Source organism: Sorghum bicolor, chromosome 10, assembly GCF_000003195.3.
Source record: "Sorghum bicolor cultivar BTx623 chromosome 10, Sorghum_bicolor_NCBIv3, whole genome shotgun sequence".
Classification (NCBI taxonomy): Eukaryota; Viridiplantae; Streptophyta; class Magnoliopsida; order Poales; family Poaceae; genus Sorghum; species Sorghum bicolor.
The window spans coordinates 55993900-56018919 of record NC_012879.2 but is presented as its reverse complement, the minus strand read 5'-3'; the positions used below and the strand labels follow the sequence as shown (position 1 = coordinate 56018919).

Sequence of the window (25020 nt, the reverse complement as noted above, 5' to 3'; positions counted from 1 at the left end):
ACAGGCATAGTTTTGCAGCCAGCACTGAGCATCTGACGCACAATTGGTCAGGTAGGTCGGAAGCACATGTACGCGGAGTACGCACTGAAACCTGAATGTTGATTGAATGCATCAGATGAGACAAGGGGAAACAACAAAAGGAAGTAGGCAAGTGTTCTTCCAAATGACTGGATATTGCTCATACAGTTGTCCCGAAGGACCAGCAGTTCACATTATTCACTCTTGGCCCCGCCCCGGGTCCCTTTCTCCCGAAAGCCAGGTCATCAGATGCTTCTCAACTATTGTTTCTCTCCCAGCTTCACTAAGCATCTGATGAATTTCGAGCTATGAACCCTCTTCTTCCAAGGAGAGTTCCGCCTATAATCTCTTCAGGCTCTTCTTCCGCGCATCCATCTTTTTCTTATCAACAGGAACTTTGGAGGCCATTGGGCCATCCTTCTTTCGCGCCGCCGCGGCTCCTACAGCAGGATCAGAAACAGTAGGGTTCTGATCCTGCAAATTCGTACCAAATGCTCTGGATGCAGTGGAGGTCGATACGGCCGGTGGCATCGATGGTGTGTTCTCGCTGGAAGCAGTACTCGACTTGTCGACATTCAGAGCTGTGGTCGACTCAGATATAGCTCCAGTCTTGGACTTATTCTTAGGTTTAAGGGCATGGATGCCAGTGTATAACCTGCATTATGGAGCACAATGAAATAATCAGCCACGAGGACAGAGATCTAAAAAACAATTAAGTGATATGGTCTTGATTGTCAAATAATTGCTGTAGTGTCAGTATTGCTGGCATAAAGAATCAAAGGTTCCTGATATGAGCACTCCAAGTTGATAAAGTAAGTTAAAAGGCTGACCTTGCATGCCGTGCATATTCCTCATAATTTTCAAGTAACATCTTCCCAGCTTGTTCATTAAGTGCAGATTCAGGAAATGGTTCAATCAGAAGGCATCTCACTACCTACAAGGCATGCCAACAAGCAACTCAGTATGTTTCAACCATGTTGGACAATGGCAACATATCCAGCTGGTCTACTATCAAAAGCATAGTAGTTGTTTGTGTGTGTTGAACGCCAATCTTACCAGAAGAACATGTCTTAATCCAAGGCCAGGATTCCAATCCTTCTTCAGTGTGTTTACACATATCTCGCCACTAGTAGCTATGTTTGGATGGAAAATTTTTGTCAAGAAGAATCCTGCAAATCAAATAAGGACAAATAGTCAACATATTTTCAACTGAAGCTTCACTTCGACAAAGGAAGAACTTTGGAAATCTCAGAAGATAACTACCTTTTGGGGGAGAATGAGGGAAGTCGCGAGACAATAATAGCTTCATCCTGAACACTCCGTTCTCATATGGAGTTCCAGCTGCACGATGTCCAGATTAAAATTTTAAGACATACTATTAAAAATAGTGAGAAAAGGAAACTATTAACAAATCATGTTCATATATGCACACCAAGAAGGAAAAGGCTTCATCAATACTTAGTGTAAGCATGATCATCAATCGACATAAGGCACGCAAATTCAATAGATGAAGGCCAAAAAATTTTGCATGGTACAACAAAGCATCTTGAAAGAATATTACCAGGGCCTTCAATATCAGCAAAAATAGTAGTGAAGTCATCATCATTGATAATCACATTAATCCCTTCTGGAGGCGACTCATCAAGATTCTTCAGTTCTTTAGCCAATTGCCTGATGACATTTGGTGGGAGGTTCTCATTGGTTGCCTTCAGTGTCAGAGACATGCCATTAGAATCATGGGATACAGTACTGCTGAGTTGTAATGATTCTCTTTCACAGCACAGAAAATCCTTAAAATTTGAGAACTTGCAATGCTCACCATGGAAGCAATGGTAGCAGACAGTTTCAAAAATGTCTTATTACTTCAGTTAGGACTGTTGTTGTAATACAATAGTGCCTTTGTGACCACAAAAGGCCTTCGTGCAGTTGCAACTCCGTGGCACCGTAAGAGCCTACAGAAACCAGTGTATCAGCATTTCAGGTATAATACTTAACTACGGTAAGCACAATACCTACGTTACTAAAATTTCTTTGATCTACACAAGCCCAATTTATCATCTGCATGGTGTTGAGTGTTGACAGCATAAGTTAATACCCAAACATCCAAGGATCAAAGAGGAAAGTTCTGCAAAATTAGCAATCATTGTCCCCTCCTTAGAGCAACACAAGAAAAAACGTAAAAGGACTCCATGTAGCTATTTCTTCCCTTCTTGGGCGACTCTAGCTTTTAAAATTCAATAATCTGTATTTTTTTGTACTTCCTGAATGCTAGGAAAGACAATGATCTTTGTGTATTGCTTTCCAGTGCCGTCAGGAACTACTGATCTGATTAAATTGGATTTAATGAAATTTGTATGGAATCTACACCATTTGCTTGCTTCCTGTAGTACTTCAGAAATGCTAGTTTTCAGAGCAGCAACAGCTCTGCTCCAACAAGTTTCAGAACTTGGGCAGGAACTCATTTTTTCAGTTTAATTCGTGTGAAGAGATATGTTGGCACCAATGCGTTGCTACCTGAACTGTGTTCTGCCAGGCAATGTGTATATGGCTGAACTGTAGTTTTAGTAGTACTAGTTGTGAGCTAGATGTGGATAATTTTGTAGCCTGAAAGAGAGCTTTAAAATCATGCCAACACTAAATGAAGGAAACTACTGATTGTGCATGTGCAGAGCCAGTCACCCTCTTCAAATATTGGAGCTCTCAAAATATTATTATGAAACTAAATAATGAACTGTGAGAAAGTACATAGAAATTGTTTTCAAATATGACAACAATAGTTATGAAATGAATAAAACAGTATTCTACGCGATGGGTAACTGCTGGCCATGGCAGCTGAATTACTTCTTCATGGTGATATGTGCTGGTGTCAAACAGTTGCAATCTGATAGGGGGGGGGGGGGGGGGGGGGTGTGCAAAATAGTACGTGGGACTTTTAAAAGATGGAGAATGCAATAGATTGTGGATTTGTGTGGGAGGGGGGTTGTTCGGGAGACCAATTTCTTTTCTCAAAATCATGCACACACAAGTTCCACAGTAGTAATTCAATGCTTCTAAGAATTAAAAGAAGCATTCAGTAACGCCTGCAACTAGCTATTACTGGCACATATCCACATCTTCAATAAATTGCCCCCAACAAACTATTTTGGCAAGAACATGTAGTTGGAAATTTGGCTCTACAAACAGTACGTTCCTAGTCCCATGCTTCCACAATTATGTTAATATAGTAATGAACCACTTCCACAAGCCAACTTTGTGAATAATATCATGACCACAGCAAAATGAGACACTACTATGGGCACTGAAAAGCGCCAAGTGCTCCCTCCCTCCTTACATCCACAAGCGCAAGTGGGCACATGCACCAGCCTGAGCCACACAAACCCCTGCCTGGCCATCCAGGCTCTGCAGTGTGCTAGAACATGGGACTATCTAAGAATTCAGAAATGTTCCTGCCCAGAAATTAGGTCTGGGGAAATGCGAGGCCAATCGATCGACCAAACAATCAACGCTCGTTTACAGTAGTGAAACACCGTGTGGGTGGACAGAGGCGAATCCAGCCTGAGAAATGACCTAGGGCGAACTTGTACTATAAAATTTTGACTAAAGTAATCAAATCAAATAATCAAGCACAAATTTGGCAATACCTAGTTTCTTACAACGCTTCTTAGTGGAATTGAAAATGTGTGTCTACTGTCTAATCTCCAGCTTCATCTCCTCCCCCACACACAATGGCTTCATCTGCTCTCCCATCCATCACCAAATGACCAAAATTCTGAAGTCCCCCAAACCAAAATCTGAAAACCCTGCAGCAGCCTGTAGCATGCAGCTGCAGGGCCGCCTGGGCCCTGGTGGTTGGCCGGTGGCCAAGCGGCTGGGGACTGGGGCCTGGCGGCGTGGCCACGTATGGGCTGGCCAGCGGCTGAGGCGCTGAGCGCTGGCGCCTGGCCGCCTAGGAGCGCCCGGCGGCGAGGGCGAGGCGGTTGGCGGGAGGGGGAAGGGGCAGACGAGGTGGGCAGGCGGCGAGCGGTGCGCGGGGAGACGGGAGTCGCCGGTTCCCCATCTGCGCCTGGCCTAGGCTGGCCAGGGACGGCCGCGGCCCAGTCCAATCGAGGCCCAACGCGGATGAGGTTGGCTCGCTGCGTGCGCGAGGTGCGTCCGCGTCTTCACCGCGGCCGGCGACAGCATCGTCCTCGCCTCCTCGGCCTCGCCACTTGCCAGCTGCGGAGGGATAGGGTGCCCGGCCATGGGGACCTAGCGCGGCGCCCTAGCTCGCCCTAGTGGTGGCTCCGCCTAAGCGGGTGGATCTGAAACCGGCTGGACATCGGCTCTACCCCTAGCTTGAGAAATCGACCGGCCACCAACTCGGCCCCGGTCGAAGGAATAGGCCGCTCGCTCGCTCCGCGGTACGCGGCTCTGCTAGACCTCACCCCTGAGCACGCCCTCCGGCGGCACGGGGACGAGGCCCACGCACTACGAGGGCAACGATCGACCGGAACAGTAGAAGTGCATGACTGCAGGCGCTTACCTCAGGCGATGGGCGGGCCCGGCAGTGCAGGGGAGCGGCCGAACGTGCAACTGAGACTTCCGGCGGTAGGGAAGTCTCGAGGGCGACGAGAAGGGCCGGCTGCCGCCGCTTGGGTAGTGCTCGGACGGACGGGGGCGGAAGCGGAAGCGGAACCCTAGGCGGGGAGGAGCGGGTGGATTTCAATTTGGGAGGTGGGGGAGGAGGGGAGGCGGCCGGAAGGGAAGGGAAGGGGCCGGAAGTGGTTGCGAGCTTTGATGAGAACCAACTGCTGTCTGAAACCGGAGCGGTGAATGATAGGGACGAGAGATCCGACCGTTGAATCCGGGTGGGCCCCAGGCCTGGAGCGGCGCGGATGCCGCGGGTCCACGTGGGGGCGCCGTGCACCGACGCGCCTGCCGTTTGGGTTTGGTACTTTTGTGGTGCGTGGCCGTGGTAGCCGTTGGGGAACGAATCTGCGTTCGTCCGTCGTGGGGAACTGCAAGGCCTGTGAAATGACAAGGAGCGATCTAGCGCTGACAGTGGCCAGGAAATTCTTTTGCGTGTGAACGAATCCAATGGTGGAGGAAAAAAAATAAGGTACCATAAAGTTCAAAAAAATAAAAGTATTTTAGTAGCTAAACTTTAAAACACACTGACTCAAAAGAAACTAAAAATAGTTTAGTTTCACTAGTCACCAAGTCAACAATAGTTTTGGTCTCCTAAAATTTAGCAAGAAGAACCAAACAAACTTTAAATGTATCCTTAAAAAGGAATAAAAAACACAAAAACTGAAGAAAAACACAGGTATAAGAAAGAAACGTGGTGGCAAGAAAGAATGAAAAAATATAAGTTTTTTTTTAAGAAAGGTGTTGCATGAAAGAAAAGAAGTAAACTTTGAAACCTGATTGCAATATTAACTTTTTATACTAATTGAATACTTAAGCGAATATAGACTGGTTCAGAACATAGCACAAAGCTAGAGAGAGAAAGCCATACTACTCTATACTCTCTCTGCCCTATCGTTTTTGCCTTTTTGGTTTATGTGCCGGTTTGATTTGAGTTGTACAAAATACATGCAACATTTATATTTTCAAATAAATTTATTAAATAATTAAAATAAAAATTCTCTCTATTGATACTAATTACTCTGTATGTACCATGAATATTAACATTTTTAATATATATTTTATTAAAGTTATTTATAGAAAAGCGAAAATAACATATATTTTTGGGACGAAAGAAATACCTACTAACGTAAAACTTTTATTTCGTGTGCCATGGATACGAGCTGCAGGCTGAAGCAGGAAATGTCAACGTTGCGTCGCTGTGAAGGTTCAATTAGCAATATAAGCATGTTCAGAGAGCCAGCTAAGATGAGCGACTTGGAGCTCATTTTGGTTTCCTGCAAAAGTGCATGCTTCTCCACCGTTCCTATGGGAAGTTCTTTGCCGATTCTCTACCAAACGTATAGCAAAACACAGGTTTGGCATTCCTATGAACTTCCTCCATTCCGAACAATGCTATGCCGGTTTAGAATAGAGGAACTGAAAATATAGAAATGGTGCGAAAATAGAGGAAGGAAATAGGAATAGAGTGTGGAAACAGAGAGTTGGAAAAAATACAGGAAAGAAATGGTGCAAAATAGAGTGTGAAAAAGAGGATTGGAAAAAAATACAGGAAAGCAACTCAGCAAGCTGTTTGGAATAGGAATTTTAAATATAGGAATGTGCAAACTAAATGATAAAAAAAATATTAAAAGCACCTAACCTCATGTGAACTAGAATCTACTTTGCGTTGTTTTTTTTTATATTACACAGTACAACGCAGACGCTCAACACACACGCACACTCATCCGTATGAACACACGTACGTAAATCCTACCCCTATGAGCACCTTTAAAGGACTGAGTCGGTAAATCTTGAAGTTCACGAAGTCACCACAGGCGTCTCGCTGTCGACGGGCACGTCGCCTACCATTTAATGCATAGCGCCGAAAAATCCTAGAATAAATTCAGAATAAAGTGTCGCATCCAGGATTTGAAACCTGAGTGGAAGCCCCAAACCAATGACTTTTGTCATTGCGCCGTGAACCCTTTGACATCTACTTTGCGTTGTTGGTCATGCGCTTTGGCTCGGACTTTGCGATAGTAAGAAAAACCAATAGATCAGATTGAATTTTTGGTTCCTATGTTTTGAGAAGGGAAGCAAACCTTTCCTCTGGGAAAGGAAGTTGTAATATTCTCCATTCCAAACGGACCGTGACATCAGCAAAACAAGGCTGAAATTCCTATGAGATGAAAACTGCAATCCAAACAAGGCTAAAAGGCGATGTTTGGTTTGGCTTTGGATTTACGGAGCCTTCGGCTGCATCTAGACAACTGTATTTGTCTATCTTTTTTTTTCTAAAATATTTTATTAATCTTCTTAAGATCAACACCTCAATGTAATGTAACACACTATTAAGGTATTAAGCCAAGCACTAGACAAATTAATTGATGACCAACAAATTGAATAAACAACAATAGAAAAAAAAAGGAGTTTCAGGTGAACGTAGCCTTACTGTGTTGTGGGATCGATTGACTGATTCTCCATTGCCGATGGGCGGCCGTGAACTCAGCTCACGTGCCTCACGTCGTCATGGACCATCTTGCAAGTTGAATCAGGTAGACTAGCGGAAGACTGCAGGCACGACTCTTGCGGATTTGTGATCGGAAACATGAAGCGTAGATGTGGTCGGGAAAGAAGAGGCGGACTGCCTTGTTTAGGCCTGGTTTAGTTCATAAAAATTTTCAAGATTTCCCGTCACATCAAATCTTTAGTCACATGCCTAGAGCATTAAATATAGACGAAAATAAAAACTAACTGCACAGTTTACCTGTAATTTGTTAGATTAATCTTTTGAGCCTAGTTACTCTATGATTGGACAATGTTTGTCAAATAAAAACAAAAGTGCTACAGTAGCCAAAACCCAAAAATTTTGCAAACTAAACAAGGCCTTAGGTCCCAAAATATTTTGTAAAAAGTTTTAGATTTATTATCACATCGAATCTTACGGCACATATATCTATACCCATCTATAAAAAGCCAAAATTTCAGTTTGCCAAATACTTTCTTCTGCTCCTGATCCTGTCCGTGTTCGGTTTAGGATCGCCTTCTCCCTCCAATGTTCACGTTTCTAGAAGGGCAAAAACAAAATAAAAAACATTCTAAGATTCCTAATGCAAAATCTCATATTACTCAAAATCTTTACGATGGAAGAGAAAAAAAATAAAAAAAATTCTAAGGTTCCCAATGTAAAATCTCCAATTAACTTTTCTTTTATTTTTTAAATCGGCTGAAAATTAATAAATACATAGTAATTCATAGAAAAATCTAAAAATTATAAAACAAATTTTGTTCAGCTCCACATATGTAGATCCATGCAGTAAACAAAAAATATCACAAATTTTAGTACACTTTTTTTTGGAAATGCTTGCCTATGTTTTTTACTGTAAAATTAAAATTGTAGTTATCTTGCTCCAATTATTATAAAAATTTAATGGTAGCCTATTTAATGTGATGCTTGATTCATATTTCATAGCAATCCTAATCTAAATTAAAAAAATAATGCTAACATCAAACTTCTCATGTTTTAATATAATAATGAGGCATATTAAGAGGTAATATTAGAGTGAGATAAGATTTAACTATTTTCTATTTTTATTATTAAATAAATATGTCTTTAAGCTACATATTTATATAAATATTAACTATCTAATATCATAGATGTTATGGTTATCAATAAAATAAATTATGGACTTTAAATTTTATAAAAAAGATAAATATAAATAGATATGTAACATTATGTCATCACTTTCTAGGGTTATTTGATGTTTTTCTTCCGTTGCAATATTACCAAATTGAGGAAAAGCAATTTTTTTAAAAAAAAAATTTGTGGCCCCCGGCCCCCACTCCTCCCATGACTTCGCTCTCCGTCCCCGTCCACCCGCCAATCGCTCCCATCCCCGTCTCGCCGCCGCCACTTCCTCTGCCGAGGGCGGAGGCGAGGCCGACTACAAGGTCTCCGACGACCACCGCGCCGCGTGGGAGCGTCACGAGCAGCAATCGGTGCAGGAGCTCCTCTAGCGGCGCTGCGCCTACGCCATGGCCGTGCGGGCCTGCCTCTGCCGCCTTGGCGAGTGCGAAATGGAGCGCCACGACCGCCTCCGAGCCCTCATGGTCCGGCTCGAGGCTGATGGCCACGTCGACCGTCTCCTCCGCGCGCAGGGGGACGACCACGCTGCACGCACCGGCAAGGAGGAGCAGATCCAGTACCCCTTCTTCACCAAGGGCACGCAGGAGCTTCTCAAGGCGCGTGTCGACATTGCACAGTACTCGCTGCCCCGTGCCAAGGCCAGGATTGAGATGGCCAAACACTGCCACGAGGATTTCGATGAAGACCTAGAGGCGGAGGCCGAACTCGTCGTGAAGCAGGCTGGGGAGTTTGTCCTGGAGTGTAGCGAGATTGGAGATGATCGCCCTCTCATCGGCTGTTCCTTCTCTTGTGATGCATCAATGCTGGCCACAAGGTACTTCCTCTTAATTATACGGAATTACATATGTTTGTTCATGTATGTCTCAAACAAATGATGTGATGAAAGGATGTTGAGAACTGTTACCTATTAATTGTATTATTATGTGGCGGTTGTGGCTATGGGCTTTTGTCACTAACTACGCCGCTGGTTTTGCTTTGGATTGCACTGAGCGACAATAAAAAGTGAACTGATCTGACGTGCTGTTTGATGGAATTGTTCCCTCATGTGATGCTTTTATGCTTTCTTTACGTAATATTCTTCCCCTTTTAATTTCTATACATATTTTTATATCATATTTTACTCTTTTTCCTCCACTGTACATGAAGATTTCCGATTTTTTATGGGACATGATTTTTTTCTATTTCTTCTCAAGGTGATTTCCGATATTAGTTTGATAGTTTTGTTTGTTTTGGTGGGGTTATATTTATTTGATTCAAGGTTGGACTAAACTCATTTAAATTTTACAAAAAGTGTACATTATCAAATAATAAATTCTATACCCTGTTGCAACGCACGGACATATTTTGCTAGTAAAGTATTAAATATAGATAAAAATAATAACTAATTATACAATTTATCTGTAATTTGTGAGACGAATCTTTTGAGTCTAGTTAGTCCATGATTAAACAATATTTATCAAATACAAACGAAAATGCTACATTGTTTATTTTACAAAAAAATTTAGAACTAACCAAGCCCATATGGTCATATAAGGTGGCAGCCCAAGCCCAAGGCCCATAAGATGATAAGACCCAAAGCAACGGTTCAGGATCATCGTCTTTCTCAATGATGCGGCATTGTATAGTTCCTCTCTCTAAAATTTAGCCTCTATCATATCAGATATTTAGACACGTGCATAGAGTATTAAATATAGACTAAAAAATAATCATTTGTATAAATTACGATTAATTTGCGAGATAAAATTTTTAAACCTGATTAGTCCATGATTTGATAATGTGGTGCTACAGTAAACATGTTGCTAATGGTGAATTAATTAGGCTTAATAAATTTGTCTCACGGATTGCTGCATATAATTTGATTTATTATTACTACCCGAATACTCAATGTGACACACCTAATTTGTCTTGCAGATTAATAGGCTTAATATATTCATCTTGGGAGTGCCCTACCCTGCCCTATTGGGTCGTCCGCCTCTGAATGAATCAGTTGGATATGTTATAGGAGCAACTCCAATAGACACGTAGGTTGTTTAAGACAAGCTATGATCAACCTTAACATGGTATTCTCATTTAATATTGTGGCACATCAACAAAATTGTGAGTTAACAAGTCAAATACAAAAGAAATTTATAAAAGAGTTTTATTTACACATTGTCACAATTACCAATATAAAACCCGACGTGGTACTGTTGGTACCTGTGCCATAAAACTTCGCGAGATTGACATGAAAAAGAAACCACTCAAACTTAGTTTTATCACTGATCAAACTAGATGAATCCCAGTGAGTTGTTGTGGGAAATTAAGAATTATGTTTAAATGACTATTAAATCAAAGCAAAAATCTTGTTAAAAAGATATGTAATTGATTTCATTCTAATGTTTGGTCACATATATATACCAAAATAGTGACGGGATATTTTGATACGTAAACAAGTGATTCATGACAGTGGGATAATGGGATTATGAGAATATACTTCGGAATGATCCTAAATCCTAATATAATCTTAATGGTCCTCACTTATTGAAAACTTCTAGACCACATGCCTAATTCAATCAATTGAGGAGTACCTAGGGGCTTCAGTGTTAGACTCGTCGTCGTCCCCGTGTGACGAAGCCCGACGTCACCTTGGAAGCTCATGCACTCCATAAAGTTTCTGTGTCCACGAGACGAGACGTTGATGCTGGTGACTCGTGATTGGTGAGGCATTGACACTCCTAGACCTTGATATGGTTGTAAGTGTAAAGGAGAACATGTTTAGAGTTTAATCTGGAATGGGGTATGCACTTGGGGTTGGATTGATTTTTTAGGGCAGAAGAAGTGGCCGACTGGGCGGTACGCTGGCATGGCAATGAAATGCTAGAATTCTCTCCCACAAATATGTATTTTGTCTCATCGGTTATATATAGAAGGTGAGGAGAGTACAAGATGCTTAGATTCTTTGTGGTAAAATCTGATCATTCGACGGGTCTAAATCCTTGACTTGGTACGAGTGTTTGCATTTTCTAAAAAAATATTTTAGGATTTAATGACACTATGCTTTCAGTGGTAGGCGACATCTCCGTCGAAAGCGAGGCGCTTATGAGACTTTGTGAATCTCATGATCTGCTAGTTGTGCCTTGTTCGCTTGAGCTAAACGAACAATGAGTGTCTGTGTTGTACTGTATATATTTTTTTTAAAAAAAGACAGAGCATATAGATCTTAAATGGCCACGGTTGAATTTTCTAGCTAAGATCATACAGCTAAAGTGATAGTGATTTTTTTTCAACCCGTTTTTGCTAAAATGATAGCGACGATGATGTGGCTCTCTGCGGTTCAAGTTTTATTTCAATCAATGATCTCTATCTGTATAGGTATATGAGATTATATAGTCGCAAAAAAAAGGTACTCCACAGTACGAGAATATAAAGGTATATGAAACTAAAGCTAATATAATACATACATATACTCGGACAAACAGTGTGGGACACAGGCATGATGACGAGGTTGGACGCTGGCGCATGCAGCGACGCGCACCGATTCGCATGAAGGACGTGGGATACTACACAGTGGCCACCACCACGCACCCCCACTGGCCAAGCAGTACATGTGACCTAATCCAAATAAGCCCAAGCAAAAGCGGCCCGGCCGGCGCGCGCATCTCCGCCGCGTCCTCTTGTCCCCGTCCCCCGCAGAACCACCTCGCCGCCGCCAGCCCGCCACCCATGCACGCAAAGGTGCCGCCCCGCCCCGCGCGCCCGGCCCTCACGTCGTCAACCCGCACTCGACGACGACGGACGCCGCACCATGCATGCGCGCGCGATTGCGCGTGCTTCGCCGGCCCCCTCGTCCCCGTCGGCAACGACGACGACAGACTCGGCTGACGAGAGCCGCACTGGCCGGGGGCAGGGCATGCAGTGCAGCGCGCGCCCACACAACACACGACGACGTACGCCAGCCACGGCAACCGCACCAACCACAAAGGCAGGAGAGAATTCATTGCCAGAACCCCACCGGAGTTAACACGCGAGCCCCACACCGGCACACACAGCTAGCTAGCAGCTCGATCGATCGATCGAATCGATCGCCGGCCAGCCAGCCAGCCAGGGCGCTTGCCTGCTGCACGGCAGACGGCACCCCCCCGGCACTGCACCCGTGACGTGATGTCCTCAGCTGACAACAGCTAGCTAGCCCGTACGTCCTGTGCAGTCAAGCACGTACACACCTGCTGCTTCTAACATCAGCTCGATCGCTAGCTGGTGTCCTACTTGTATTGTTACGTCCCTGCACAGAGAGAGAGAGAGAGAGGCAGCAGGGACAGGTGAGGCCGGGATTGATGGCGGGGACGGCGGCGGCGTCGTCGGGCGCGGCGATGCTGTGCGGCAAGGAGGAGAAGGTGCTGGGGGTGCAGAAGGCGCCGGGGAGCTGCCCCTACTGCGGCGGCGGGGTGGCGGCCACGGACGTGGAGGCCAAGTGGGTGCTCTGCTGCCTGCCGCTCTGCCGCAAGACCAAGCGGAGGTTCGCCTGCACCGCCTGCGCCAGGCGCCTCGTCACCTACCCGGCCATTCTCCATGACTAGAGGAACAAGATCGACATCGATCGTCGCCCGCCCGGCCGGGTCCGTCCGTTCTTCTGCCCTTCATCATCGATCTCCGGCGGCACTCCTCCGATGATCTCCAGACGAAGCGAAGCGATCCAACAGATGTGGCTTTGGTGGTCGCGCCCGTCGTCTTGGTAAGAAGTTGAACTCGAAATTGAACTTGTTGGCAACTTTAGCCTACTAGCTAGCTAGATCGGTTTTCAGTGCGGATATATATATATGCTCTCTTGGCGTTCTTGCTATAAAATGAGATCGAAGGCCCGTCGTGGTTAAGCTATCCGAGGATGTTTGTTTATTATCTTCACGCATTCGCTGCCGATCGATGGATTTATTTTCTTGTTCACCAGGGGGGAAAACACACAAAATTTGTTTGCGGCTTTTGTGTCGCCGACACACTACCTACATGGCTACATACGTATGCGTACGGTCGTGCTTGGTGCGTGTCGCCTACTACTCGCCTGTCGCGGACTCCTCGATCGATCAGTCCGATCACACGGTAACCCCAGCGAAAAAGACGTACCCCCTCTCCTACGTCTACGAAGTGAGTCCAAGTGTGTGATGGCAGGTTCCCGCTGGATTTGCGTGGACTTATCTGTATCTGGTGCACAACGGCCGGTGTCATTGTCGATCCATTTATAGAGCGAAAAGGACGCCACGGGAATCTCCTGCGCGCCACCACACACCCCTCCTACCTTGCCATTTCACGTGTCATATTTTTTTCTCTCGATCGGGTGGTTAACCCGTATTTCATTAAGAGGAGTGTAACAACATGTTACAGAGTCTGCAGCTACAGCATTGGCAACAACATTGCCATTTCACGTGTCATATATATATCCTGCATCCTGCTCTTCTTTCCCTTCTTTTCGTGTGCCGCTTCCCTATGCCATTGGTCGCCACTAGTTGTTCGTTTGGCTGATATGCTATGACTATTGTGAGAAAAAAACATTGCTAAATGGTTGACAAATTCAGCTGATAAGCCCAAGCGAACAAGGCGGGCTAGGAGTAAAGGGTTTAGGACTTTAGGTTGTCAGGTTTATATAGTTTGATTTTTGATGATTGTCAATTTTGAAGCTATCTATGGTTAAAATAATGTAGGTAGTTAGATAAGCAACAATCAAGAAGTAGTCCCAGTTTGGGTACGATAGAGTTGGAGGTGGCCATGAGCCGGTGACATAGGGCGACTGATAAAATGGCCACGTATCATTGTTGTCAATCCTCGGTGACAAAAGTGGGGACGACACCTAATCATGAATCTGTGGATTCTTGGAAGCGTTGGCGTCTAGGCAAGACATGATCCATGGGGGTCAGATAAGCAACAATCAAGAAGTAGGTAGAAGAAGATGGATGATATGAGTTGTAGGGCGTTATTTTCCCCAAGAAGTCCATTTTATATCTATCTGCTATTTATGGATTCTAGGTTTCCTTTTTAACTCTAAACTAGATAATTTACCTTCCTTATCTCTCAAACCCTAACCCCCCACCCCCCCCCACACACACCCGAGTCTTGTAAAATGTGGGTTTAAGGTGATCTCATCCTTTTTAGTTAAGAGATAAATCTAGTAAACACGTGATAAGATTTGTAAACCATAAAAATTCTTCAACCTTATAAGAATTCCAAGAATAATCTAAGAGACAAATTGTGAGATAAGAAACATAAATAAAGTATACTTATAGCCCATGAAAAAAAATCTCAATAAGCTTCCAAAAGTTGGATTTATCTCTAGGGAAATATAAAAAGTGTCTAGAAATGTTTGGAAAATTTCTAAAACACTATAAGTATTGTTTAATTACATTGTAAACAAAGTATGGGATGCAACCAGCGTGAATGCAACATCGCATATCATGTTTTTTTGTCGGAAGTTTTTGAAATGTAATTAGATATTGGTTAAATATTTTTAGGATTCTCCATATTTTTTTGGATATTTCTTTCATGTTTCTAGAGATAAATCTAGCTTTTGGAAACTTTTAGAGACATTTTCATGAGTTCTAAATATTTTATTTGGGTTTCCCATATGCCAATCTATCTCTAGGATTTTTCTTACATTTTTCTAAGCTTGAAGATATTTTCTTAGTTTAGAAACCTTATAGGGTGTCCACTGATTTGATTTTAAAGCAAAAAAGGATACCACCACTTTGCAAACCACTCTAACCGGAAAAAGTACATAGAGGTAATTAAAATAGTTTTGAGAGTCCAAAGAGATAATTTGTTTGCTTTCTGAGTTTCAATGATCAAACATCGTTGTAGAAAATAAACATTGTGTAAAAATGATCAAACATGAACTCAGACGATACTTGACAAACCTTTCGAGAGTCGAAGAAAGTCACAAGTTGTGGTTTTGAATTTCTAGGAACAAACATAAACTTCGACAAATACTTTAGGAGTATATATATTTTTATTTTATCATCCAATCTCTCTGTTCTAAATTGTAGCTAAATAATAAGCCACTTTTTCAATAAATAAGTTTTTACTAAGAAAAACTATAAATGTGTCCAAAAAAACCGAACTATACATGCGAGCGAGCGAGTCCCCTCCAATGCGTGCGATGGCCGTGGATTTGACCTGTCCACACGGCGGTGCGATCGATCCAGCAACGCTCCTCTCGCAGCTTAGCCCACCCACAGACGGCCCAGTCATCTGAACCATCCGGCCCAAACAAGAGACGGGACGCGGATACGGCCCGCCCGATCCATTTCTGGTCCACTTAACCTTCATCTTTCTGGCAACCAAATACCCACAGGAGTACTGATGTTTATACAATTGCCTACTATCACGATGCTAAATGATCTGTCTGTCATCGAGGTAAACTGATGGAACCAGGAGAGTGAGTACCCGTAGCATATCTAAGCATGGAGTGGACAAGATCAGTACAGAGAAGCTTGCTGTTCAGGCGATGAGCTCAAGATTTCTGATATCCAAATCTTTCTTGAGATTCCAAGACTGATGTGGAGTGCTTGACTAACTGGTGCAGCAGCATACTACTCCCATCAATTATATAATCCCCCAGACAACCTGAGCTGGTCTAAGTGCTTAATTATTGCCACTGCTTCCTTCGATTAGAATCCGTTGACTGCTGGCCTCTACTACCACCGGTTACTTTTGCTAACATTTGGAGGCAATGTCCAATCAACGAAGCACCCAACTTGCAATGCTTTTACCTTGTCTACTCCATACATTTTCTTTTGGCAATTCGCCACTGTAGGTGCTGAATCGACCGCGTGCAATTCATGATACTCCCTTCCCTTTTCACATCAGATATTCAGATCAAGTAGCAACTTTTGGCACCCTTCCTCACCTATAGTCCGGACTCTGAAGGCGGCCTTCATGTGGCACTCAAGGATCACGATTAGAATAAGCCAGACTAAAGACTAAATATGCGGTCACTCATTAGAATAATAAGTTCATAGCTTGGTTGATCTGGACAATATAGTATGATGATGATTCACTCTGCATGCAACAAAGGACAGACCACTAGCAGGCAGCAGCAAAAACAAAACAGAGGTTTCACATGCGTTTGAGCAGACCATCTGCTAACTGACATTTGACCCTATCACAGTTAACCACCACTAATTGAGTTGGGCAGACAAGGATAAAAAAAATGGCAACGACATTAACAATCACAAGAAGATGCTTCCTCATGTGGTCCAACGCTGAATCCCTAGGAGCCAGTGCGTGCATGCCTGTTGCCTGCATCGCTTTGGACTCTTCAATGCAAGCTACATAATGCCTTTACACATCAATACAGTAAATTAACAATGCTGTAACTAGATACTACTAGCTTGCTAAGCATAATCCATGGCACGGCAGATACAGTCATACAGATTCAGAGTTTAGCGTCCAGAGTTACTGCTAGTATCTGGAAAGGTGCATGCAAGCAGGGAGCCAGGAACTGAATCGAAACAAGCTACAGGCTCCAACTCTCTCTCTCCCAGAGCCGTCAGGCTGGATTGCTCTGACGATCTTGCCATGCAATTTGAGAACCACTTCTATTACTTTATCCCAATTCGTATGAGATCAGGCAGAAATTTGCAGATCATGTGTCTCTGGACAAAGGAATCAACTGGTAGGAATCTTTAGTACCAAGTTGCCTGGTTAACGGTTCAATCTCCCGTACTCAAAGCTCTAACCTTTACTTTGAATCTAAAACAGTAACAAAATAAAAAATAGAATCAGGGATTTTTTCCCTCTGCATTTCTCTCTAGGGTCCTATTTAGCTTCCCCTATTTCTCTGCTCAGATGATCTTCAGGTCTGATATCCGATTTTTCTCACTTTGCATGCATTCTTCAAGATATCCAATTTGTTTCATTTTGCATACATTAGCTTCTACATTCCTAGAATTCCTACTTCTGCCTATCCAGAAATCTAAATTCCAAGAAGAACATAGTAGAGTATCGTGATCGGAAGCGCGATGAGCATCCCGAATATAACCCTGAAAAATTCACATTGCAAGCATGCAGATGTTAACTTTCTGCAGTTACATACACCAACAGCTAAGCAAGAGATGTATATCTACAAACTTTGAGCATAGAATTGCTTACGCTGTGCTAAGTATTTGAGGATGGCAGTTGTATTCCTTTGCAAACACAAAGGGAACGATGCCTTGTGGAAGTGCAGCCTGTTGATCAATCACACGCACGTTCCAATATTTACAATAATCAGTATGATTGTCACTTGTCCCCCCTTAGAAAGGCTTGAAAATTAGAGCACGATATGTGGTGTTGATGCAAACCTGAACGATGGCAACGTGCAGGAGCACTCCCCGGAGCCCAATGGCGATGGAGGTAGCCGCGATCACTGCCGGACCAGTCAAAAATCTCACCGCCATGGCGAACGTCGCCACCCTCTTGCCACAAGAGATGATCTTTGGTTGCAGAGCCATGAACAGACCTAGGTCAAATGTTGCACCGTCAGATCGAATTTAATTTCTCGGTTCAAGTAAACAACATCTCTAATAGTCTAATGATGAACAGGCATCAAAATGCCAATGGTGTACCTAAGCTGAACATAGCCATGCCTAGCCCTGCATCGGACAATATAGATATTGATCCCTTTATAATTGAGGGCATCTGGATGTTAAACCTGAAATTTCAGAAACAAAATTTCCATGTTAACCAGTAGTATATATAAGCATGATGAACAGAATCAATGTATTGTAGATGCTGGTACATTATACATAGCATGTGCCACTCTCTCCTAGAAATGCCTGCTGTTTTCATCAACTCCCCTCTAGATGTGCGGATAAACTAGTACAATGACCAACGATGCGTGCATATAATTGTGCATTTTTCAAGGACACGACGCATCGTGCATGCATTTGAGTCGTGGATGAGCTTGTCTGTCGATCATGTCTGTGCCGTCCAGATGGATGGAGACAAACACGGCAGCCGCGGCTGATTTGGTCTGCTCCAAAGCTCCAGACCTCACACATAAGACCTGCATCTTCCCTGCATGTGCCAGATCCGAGACGGACGTACCTCTCATGTGCTCTCACATGCAAATGCTAATCCTAGAGAGAGCAACAAGCAACCTATAGCGTAGTAGTAATAAGCAAGGGACATGGCAATAAAAATCTTGTTTTATTTTGCATCTTAAATCCAATCAATCGACAAGTCTATCTCCCTTTGGATTCGTTGAATCTTGCTGGAATTGAACTGCTATACTTTTGGAATTAATTCAAGTACGAGCTACTCATGCATGAATCCATGGATGGAGATATGTAGGAGCTAAGCAAAGCGTTTTTAAGGTTTTGCATCTCGCACCTGAACGAGACGAGGGACCAAACGAGGCCGATGAGGCTGGAGTAGGTGTTGGGGTTCCTGATGAGCTTCCGCCACACCATGATGAGGATGAGGCGCGTCATCACGCTCGCCGGCGGCATCGGGTGCGCGGCCTCCTCCAGCCCCGGCGCGTCGGCGCCCTTCTTGCGCGGTGCCACGTACGGCGAGCCCGACACCGGGAACTTGGCGGCCAGGCCCGTCGCGGGGCTCTTGAGGCCGTCCTCGATCTCCAGGTCGCCGCCGTTGGCCGCGGGGTCCGGCTTCTTGGCCGGCGTCACAGTCCCACTCACGCCTGAATCAAGGAGATGACACGCAGGGACGGACAGCACTAATTGATCAGTGCTTGCTAATGCTAACGTCCTTAATTAAAGTGTGCTATAGCTGCGATCACCATCATCGGCTGTTGTGACAGAGGATGGAATGTTGGTATGGTGTGTCACCTTTTGGGGTGGCGCCGTCGACGGGCATCGGTGGCGGCGGCACGGCAGCGAAGTCGGTAGAGGCGGCGTGGTTGACGGCGTTGCGGAGGTTGGCCTCCGACACGGGCGACGCGCTGGAGCTCCACACGAACATGTGCAGCTCCTTGTTGGAGTTGGAGTTGGAGCCCCCGAGCTCCTTCTTCCTAATAATATCATCGATCGTTGCCAAATGAAAAACGCCAAGTTTGATTAAGCCAGTAGCAGCAGATTTCAACACAAGACAAATTTGTCAGGAAGCATTAGTAGCGAACAAAAAGGTTGGAGGTGCTCAGCAGACTGAGACAGTGGACGTACCGTGGCGGTGGCATCATGCCGGGGTTTGGCGCGGGGTACGCCGCCGTCGCGTCGCCGCCTTTCCCAGACGCGAACTTGTTGGCCACCTGCTCGTCGAGCCCCGGCGCGCGTGCGCCGGGCTGCGCGAGCGGGCTGGCCATCTTGCTGCCGTTGAACATGGCGTAGAAGTCGGACTGGTTGAAGCTGGAGCCGCGGGGCGTGGGCTCCCGCGACGTCTGCAGCGAGTAGATCTCGACGCCCGTGAGGTTGGAGGCGCGCGGGGTCATGGCCGAGGACGGGCCGTAGGGGCGGTACCCCCCCACGCCGGAGCGCGCACCACCGTGGCCGCCGCCCGTGGTGGACGCGGACGCGGAGCGGCGGATGACGACGTGGACGCGGCCGTCGCTGCCGACCTCGGCGTCGGCCTGCAGCGCCTCGCGGCCGTTGAGTGAGACGACGTCGGAGTCGACCCTGAAGGAGGCGATGCTGGCGCCGACGTCCGGCGGGAACTGCTCGGAGATGAGCGCCTTGGCGCCGCGGTACTCGAAGAGGAAGAGCATGAGCGTGTACCAGATGACGCTCTGCAGCACCACGATCTGCACCATGAGGTTGCCCGAGAAGTCGCCGTACATGGCGCGGAGCAGCGGGATGCCCATCACCAGCGTGTTGGGCAGCGTGGACAGCGAGAAGAGCGTGATGGTCCAGTCCAGCGACGACGCCGCCGCGCCACGGCGGTAGCGGGAGAGCACGTTGTGCCACACCGCCAGCGCCGCCAGGATGACGAGCTTCTGGAGCGAGTCGGCGGCCAGGAACCGGTACTGCATCGCGTAGGGGTCGCAGCTGGAGATGAAGTGGAAGGAGAGCAGCGGCACGGCGAAGACGGCCACGAAGCGGTTGATGCCCGAGCACTGGTCCGGGGTGAAGATGCCCCACCACCGCACCGACCCGTACGCCAGGAACATGGCCACGTACAGCGGCACGATCGCCGCCAGGACGTCGTAGATGTCCCGCCCGGTGATCATCGCGGCGGCGGCGACGACGACGACGACGACGCTGACAGCTGCAGCTTAATTAGCTTAGCTTAGCTTAGCTTGTGGTGGCCACGTAGCTGTTCTGTTCCTTTGGTTTTCTACAAAGATATCTGCTGGTAGCTGACGACGCTAACTCTGAAAAACAAATTAAGTGTGAGAACAGAAGCAGAAGAGAGTGAGTTATATATATAGGAGGCCGGCGATCGATCGATGCTCGCGCTACAGGTTCTTAATAAGATAATCGCAGACGACTCACAGTGTTCGTACTTATTAGTATTACTCCACTGATTGAGCTGTTAATCAACTATAAAGCAAGGTATGCGAGCATGGTGGTGTACATAGAGAATCCAAGGGGCGGGCGTACACAGTTGCAGGTATAGGCGTATAGCTACTACACGCTACACTGCGTAGCTGCAGGCCGCGACGTGCAAACACTGCCGTACGTATTCGTGAGCGGCTGAGCTCTAGCTGGCTAGCTTCTAGAAAGATTTAATGTGTGCAAGCTCGAGGACGCGCTCGAGACAAAAGCTCCATGGCCCATGGTGCATGCATGCACACTGATCAAGGATGGTATTGACACATGGATAAGAGACTTTAGGCCTTGTTTAGTTTATCCCGAAATCTAAAAAATTTTCAAGATTTCTTGTCACATCGAATCTTGCGGTACATACATGAAGTATTAAATATAGACGAAAACAAAAACTAATCACACAGTTTGACTGTAAATCATGAGATGAATATTTTGAGCTTTTTAGTCCATGATTGAATAATATTTGTCAAATAAAAACGAAAGTGCTACGGTACCGAAATCCGAAATTAATTTCGAAACTAAACAAGGCCTTAGCTCCGCAACTGATCGATCCAGAATTGCACGCAGAGGAGCACGGCAGTAGTGCGTACGACCTCCGCTTGGCCTGCTGCAGTCCCGTTGCAAATTGCACGACGTGACACTGACAAGGCGACCGTGGTAAAGAGTTGAACAGGAGGCAGTTACCGTTAGATCTTTCTAGGGTTGGTTAGCGCGTAGAAAGATTTTGGCTGTATATAGGATTCAAACCATGGTGAATAATAGACCTGATCCTCCAATTTTTTTTCCAAGGAACGTGTCTCAAGCAGTATATCCGAAATGAGAAGAAACAGGGCAAATAATAATAGAAATCAAGAATCACACATGTACTAGGGGCGCATACCGAGAAGTGTGCTTAGGTGTTTGAGAGTAAGAGCATCTGTCTTTTTTACCACACACACACGCTCTTATTTGTACCATTATTCTTATTTTATTGCCACTAAAAAAGATTTCAAGAGATGGGCCAGTTTTATTAACAGAGTCGGCAACTTTATCGCACGAGAGGTGCGAACGATAATATCAGAAGCGTGAGGCGGTGGAAGCCCTTCTCTTGTGATGATCTAGCGATGGGTGTTTGCCACAGTGTGTAGAACATCTAGCGACATTCCAACACAAATACAAAATCAAGGCATCAACAATTATCATAATCTTTTAAAATAGCATGTACAATCATGTAAAATTGACTCACTAATACTAGGAAAATTTCATTGGAATCTAAAACTAAAAAAGGCAAAATATACATTTACACACTAAAGGACACTTGCAAGCTAGTATCCCATAGGCCAAAAAATATATTAAGAATATACATCAAAATATCTCAAGTATCACATACAAACAAAACTAACAAAAATTTGCATCCCCACCACCCGTGCCCATGACTGTCTTACTATGGCCTGTGTGCTCCATATAGTTTGTATGCAGTGTTTATGCAACCAAGATGTCCACTGGCTAAAAGACCATTTTTTAGCATCTTTTGGCAACTAGATATCTAATAAATTTCTTTGGTTTTCGACACCCGCTAGCCGCTCGAGGACCCAGGTTCATGAATTTGTGTTCCCATTGTCCTTTTCCAGGGCTCCTCGTTGTTCTAGCACATTCAGCAAGGAAGATTGGGTAGGTGGATTTAGAAGAATTTGGAAGATACAACAGAGTAGATATTTGTCCTAAGACATTGTAGAATTACCTTCATAGAAAATTAATGGCATAAGACATGCTTCATGGTGAAGTGTACAAGGTTTAGGATCTAGAAACTTGTATTATATAAAATATCTAGGGCTTACATAAGGAGAGGAAATTTCGAGTAATTTTTGTATGTGATGCTTTAGATGGTTGCCACTTGGCATCAATCTAACGGTTGTGTAGCACTATATATTGTATATAGAAAATAAAGATGCTCTCCACCCCAAGATAACAAGACAACATAAAAGCTATTTGAACAATGACCTTGTTGTTCAGCCCCAAAGCTTGCCTAACGAATCACATAAAGTCACCCTCTACCCAAAACTTGCCCTCACCCCTAGTGAATAATTTAAACCATTCTCAATTTTAGCTTTTAATTTCTATATGTATACCAAGAAAGTAACTTTATAATAGTAATAGTCTTTTTAAAATAAATTATAACAAAAATTAGTTGTCATAATGCTATTTTGAAGTCTCTCATTACCCAAAGTTGTTTATTAGAGGCATTATATGTTACAATTGGAAAACTTAGAAAAGAATAAATGCAGTAATGAAGGACAAGAGGCACTGATTTTCTTTCAACACAACAAATGTGGTTTAGTAGTTCTAAATTTGATGCATGTAACATGTTTTGTGCATCTATCTTATGGGTACTCTAGAAACTAAGAAATAATTTATGTTTACAGGATATGACATGGAAGGATATAAAGCACCTTCGTGTCTATGATAGCAAATACTCCCTCTGTCCCGTTTTCAAAGTTGTTTTAGTCATCAATGAGGTGCATTAAAGATTCCACTCACCGGGACAGTAGTTGTGTCTAGGTGTAGTGACTTCAATGATGTGCCAAAACGACATACATATTGAGTATATTGTAGCATTGGACTTTGTTGTCCACTGGAGAAGAAGCAAATCTACTAGGCCAAGTTGAAAGATTTAAGGATCATTGCTTGTAGGCCAGTTAGGATTCTTGGTTAGAAGGTGCTCACAACAAGTGGGAAAGGTATATGTACCAAATTAAAAGGCTTTTAATTGGAAGAACAAAGAGGTGGAAGCTTTGTTGGTTGATCACAAGCAGATGTTGAATCCAATTTTGAAGGAAAAAATAAATTAGACTTAGAGAGTTGAGTGTTTCTTCTCACTACTACAAAATAACTTAACCGAGATCTTTTCGACACTCCCTCAGAGGCAGGCACAATTTTTAACCGCCTCAGTTAATGCCTCGGATTAACCGAGGCAGTCATTTTTTATTAACCAAGGCGTTTTAAAATAACTATCTCCTTAAAATCCACTAACTGAGGCGAGCAATGTAATATAACTACCTCGGTTAATGCCTATTAACTAAGACGGGCATTATAACATAACCGTCACAGTAAATCATTAACCGAGGCGGTTACTCTATAAGGTCCGCCTCCTAAAATCTAGCCCAACCCATTATAGTTTCTCAGCCCAATACCAGAGACGAGGCCCAACATCACCCTTCAAGTATATATACGAACACTTGGCTAGTTAGGGTTCCTCACACCCGCCGCTCCCCACCCCGACGCCCCTCACCAGCCTGGCGCCTCTCTCTCTCTCTCTCTCCCTCCACAACGGCAACGCCCCGACCCTTTCTGTCCCTAGAACGACGACGCCACCCCTCACTCTCCCCATGGCATGGCACAACGACGGTCGCCATCCTTCCCCACGCAGAGGTCTGCCGCATCTCCACTTCCTCGACGTCTCGGTGGCAGCAGCTCCACGCTCGACAGAAGAGGTATGCCCTCATCCTCCCTCTCGTCTCTCAGATCCATCCCTCACCCTCTCTCCATGGCAGATCCACGGCGACAACTGAGGAGGCCTCTCTTAACGCGACGATGTTTGGAGGGGCAGATCCAGTTGCGGTGGCGGCGCGCACGCGTGGATCCGGCAGCCAAGGATGAGCTCGGTGGGTTGTGGATGGGCTCAACAGGGCTTTATCCTGGTTTTTTTTATTTTTTTTGTTTTTCCCAATCAATTTACCGAGGCGTGCATTAGGACCGTCTCGGTTAACAATGATTAATGGTGACCTTTCTTTCGAAGCGGTCAGTTTGCCTGCCTCGGTAAAGTGATTTTGCCCACCACGGTAAAAGAATTATATAGTAGTGTTTGGTATATAGAGTAATGTGAGATGTCCTTGTATTTTGTTTTTTGTGTTTTTTATGGAGAGATGTAACTCACCTGAATGTTGTAATGAATATTTATTGTCTTTGCTCAATACCAAAACTAGAGAATATTTATTGTGTATTTATGGAGAGATGTAACTCACCCTAAAACTTTAAATAGTAACATTTTTCGACAATATTCCGCTCTTCAGTTGACTGATAGATATGGAAAGAGAAAAAACCAGAAAACTGCCCATAATTCCAAATATGTGTAGTTGTGTACTCAACTGGCCTACCCCACCCCACTCCACAAATAAAAGTCAAAACAGAGTGACAATATATAGCCGTTAGTTTCAGATGTATAGTGACAATGAGTACATGAACAGAATAATATACAGCGTATTGTATTGTGTTGTACTGCTCTACTATTCTGATGCTGTATCTGCGTGCGTGTATATACTAAAA

At 44.6% G+C, this 25020-nt stretch overlaps 4 protein-coding genes across 6 annotated transcripts; 2 read left to right on the top strand and 2 right to left on the bottom strand.

Moving 5' to 3' along the window:
• LOC8069377 (ubiquitin-conjugating enzyme E2 22) lies at positions 79-4799 on the bottom strand. 3 transcript variants are annotated; one of them, XM_002437358.2, is made up of 7 exons: positions 4541-4798; positions 1838-1970; positions 1580-1724; positions 1282-1359; positions 1075-1187; positions 849-952; positions 79-673 (listed from the first exon to the last, which is right to left on the bottom strand). In XM_002437358.2, exons 2-7 carry the CDS (start codon positions 1838-1840, stop codon positions 358-360), a joined length of 759 nt encoding a protein of 252 aa, XP_002437403.1. In that variant the 5' UTR covers positions 1841-1970; positions 4541-4798; the 3' UTR covers positions 79-357. The 3 variants fall into 3 exon arrangements, with proteins under 3 accessions (XP_002437403.1, XP_021306176.1, XP_021306175.1); XM_021450501.1 differs by lacking the exon at positions 4541-4798 and adding an exon at positions 3660-3826; XM_021450500.1 differs by having other exon boundaries at positions 1580-1970; positions 4541-4799.
• LOC8069376 (U4/U6 small nuclear ribonucleoprotein PRP4-like protein) lies at positions 8662-10250 on the top strand. The gene is made up of 2 exons (XM_002438748.2): positions 8662-9086; positions 10184-10250. The coding sequence occupies exons 1-2, from the start codon at positions 8662-8664 to the stop codon at positions 10248-10250; spliced, it is 492 nt and encodes a 163-aa protein (XP_002438793.2).
• LOC8060844 lies at positions 11749-13128 on the top strand. The gene has a single exon (XM_021450234.1). The coding sequence runs from the start codon at positions 12586-12588 to the stop codon at positions 12826-12828; it is 243 nt and encodes an 80-aa protein (XP_021305909.1). The 5' UTR covers positions 11749-12585; the 3' UTR covers positions 12829-13128.
• LOC8069375 (auxin efflux carrier component 2) lies at positions 16809-20543 on the bottom strand. The gene is made up of 7 exons (XM_002437357.2): positions 19399-20543; positions 19066-19247; positions 18608-18917; positions 17842-17927; positions 17578-17735; positions 17387-17463; positions 16809-17277 (listed from the first exon to the last, which is right to left on the bottom strand). The coding sequence occupies exons 1-7, from the start codon at positions 20397-20399 to the stop codon at positions 17211-17213; spliced, it is 1881 nt and encodes a 626-aa protein (XP_002437402.1). The 5' UTR covers positions 20400-20543; the 3' UTR covers positions 16809-17210.

Bases quoted from the DNA above. Each gene is read 5' to 3' on its own strand.
- LOC8060844 (XM_021450234.1), top strand. From the start codon at position 12,586: ATGGCGGGGACGGCGGCGGCGTCGTCGGGCGCGGCGATGCTGTGCGGC.
- LOC8069375 (XM_002437357.2), bottom strand. From the start codon at position 20,399: ATGATCACCGGGCGGGACATCTACGACGTCCTGGCGGCGATCGTGCCG. The intron at 19,248-19,398 runs GTACGTCCACTG...TGATATTATTAG, and splicing joins GGCATGATGCCACCGCCACG to GAAGAAGGAGCTCGGGGGCT. The intron at 17,464-17,577 runs GTTTGCATCAAC...ATTGATCAACAG, and splicing joins TGCACGTTGCCATCGTTCAG to GCTGCACTTCCACAAGGCAT.
- LOC8069377 (XM_021450500.1), bottom strand. From the start codon at position 1,742: ATGTCTCTGACACTGAAGGCAACCAATGAGAACCTCCCACCAAATGTC. The intron at 1,188-1,281 runs GTAGTTATCTTC...TTTGATTTGCAG, and splicing joins CCCTCATTCTCCCCCAAAAG to GATTCTTCTTGACAAAAATT. The intron at 953-1,074 runs GTAAGATTGGCG...CATGCCTTGTAG, and splicing joins GATTAAGACATGTTCTTCTG to GTAGTGAGATGCCTTCTGAT.
- LOC8069376 (XM_002438748.2), top strand. From the start codon at position 8,662: ATGGCCGTGCGGGCCTGCCTCTGCCGCCTTGGCGAGTGCGAAATGGAG. The intron at 9,087-10,183 runs GTACTTCCTCTT...TTTGTCTTGCAG, and splicing joins GCATCAATGCTGGCCACAAG to ATTAATAGGCTTAATATATT.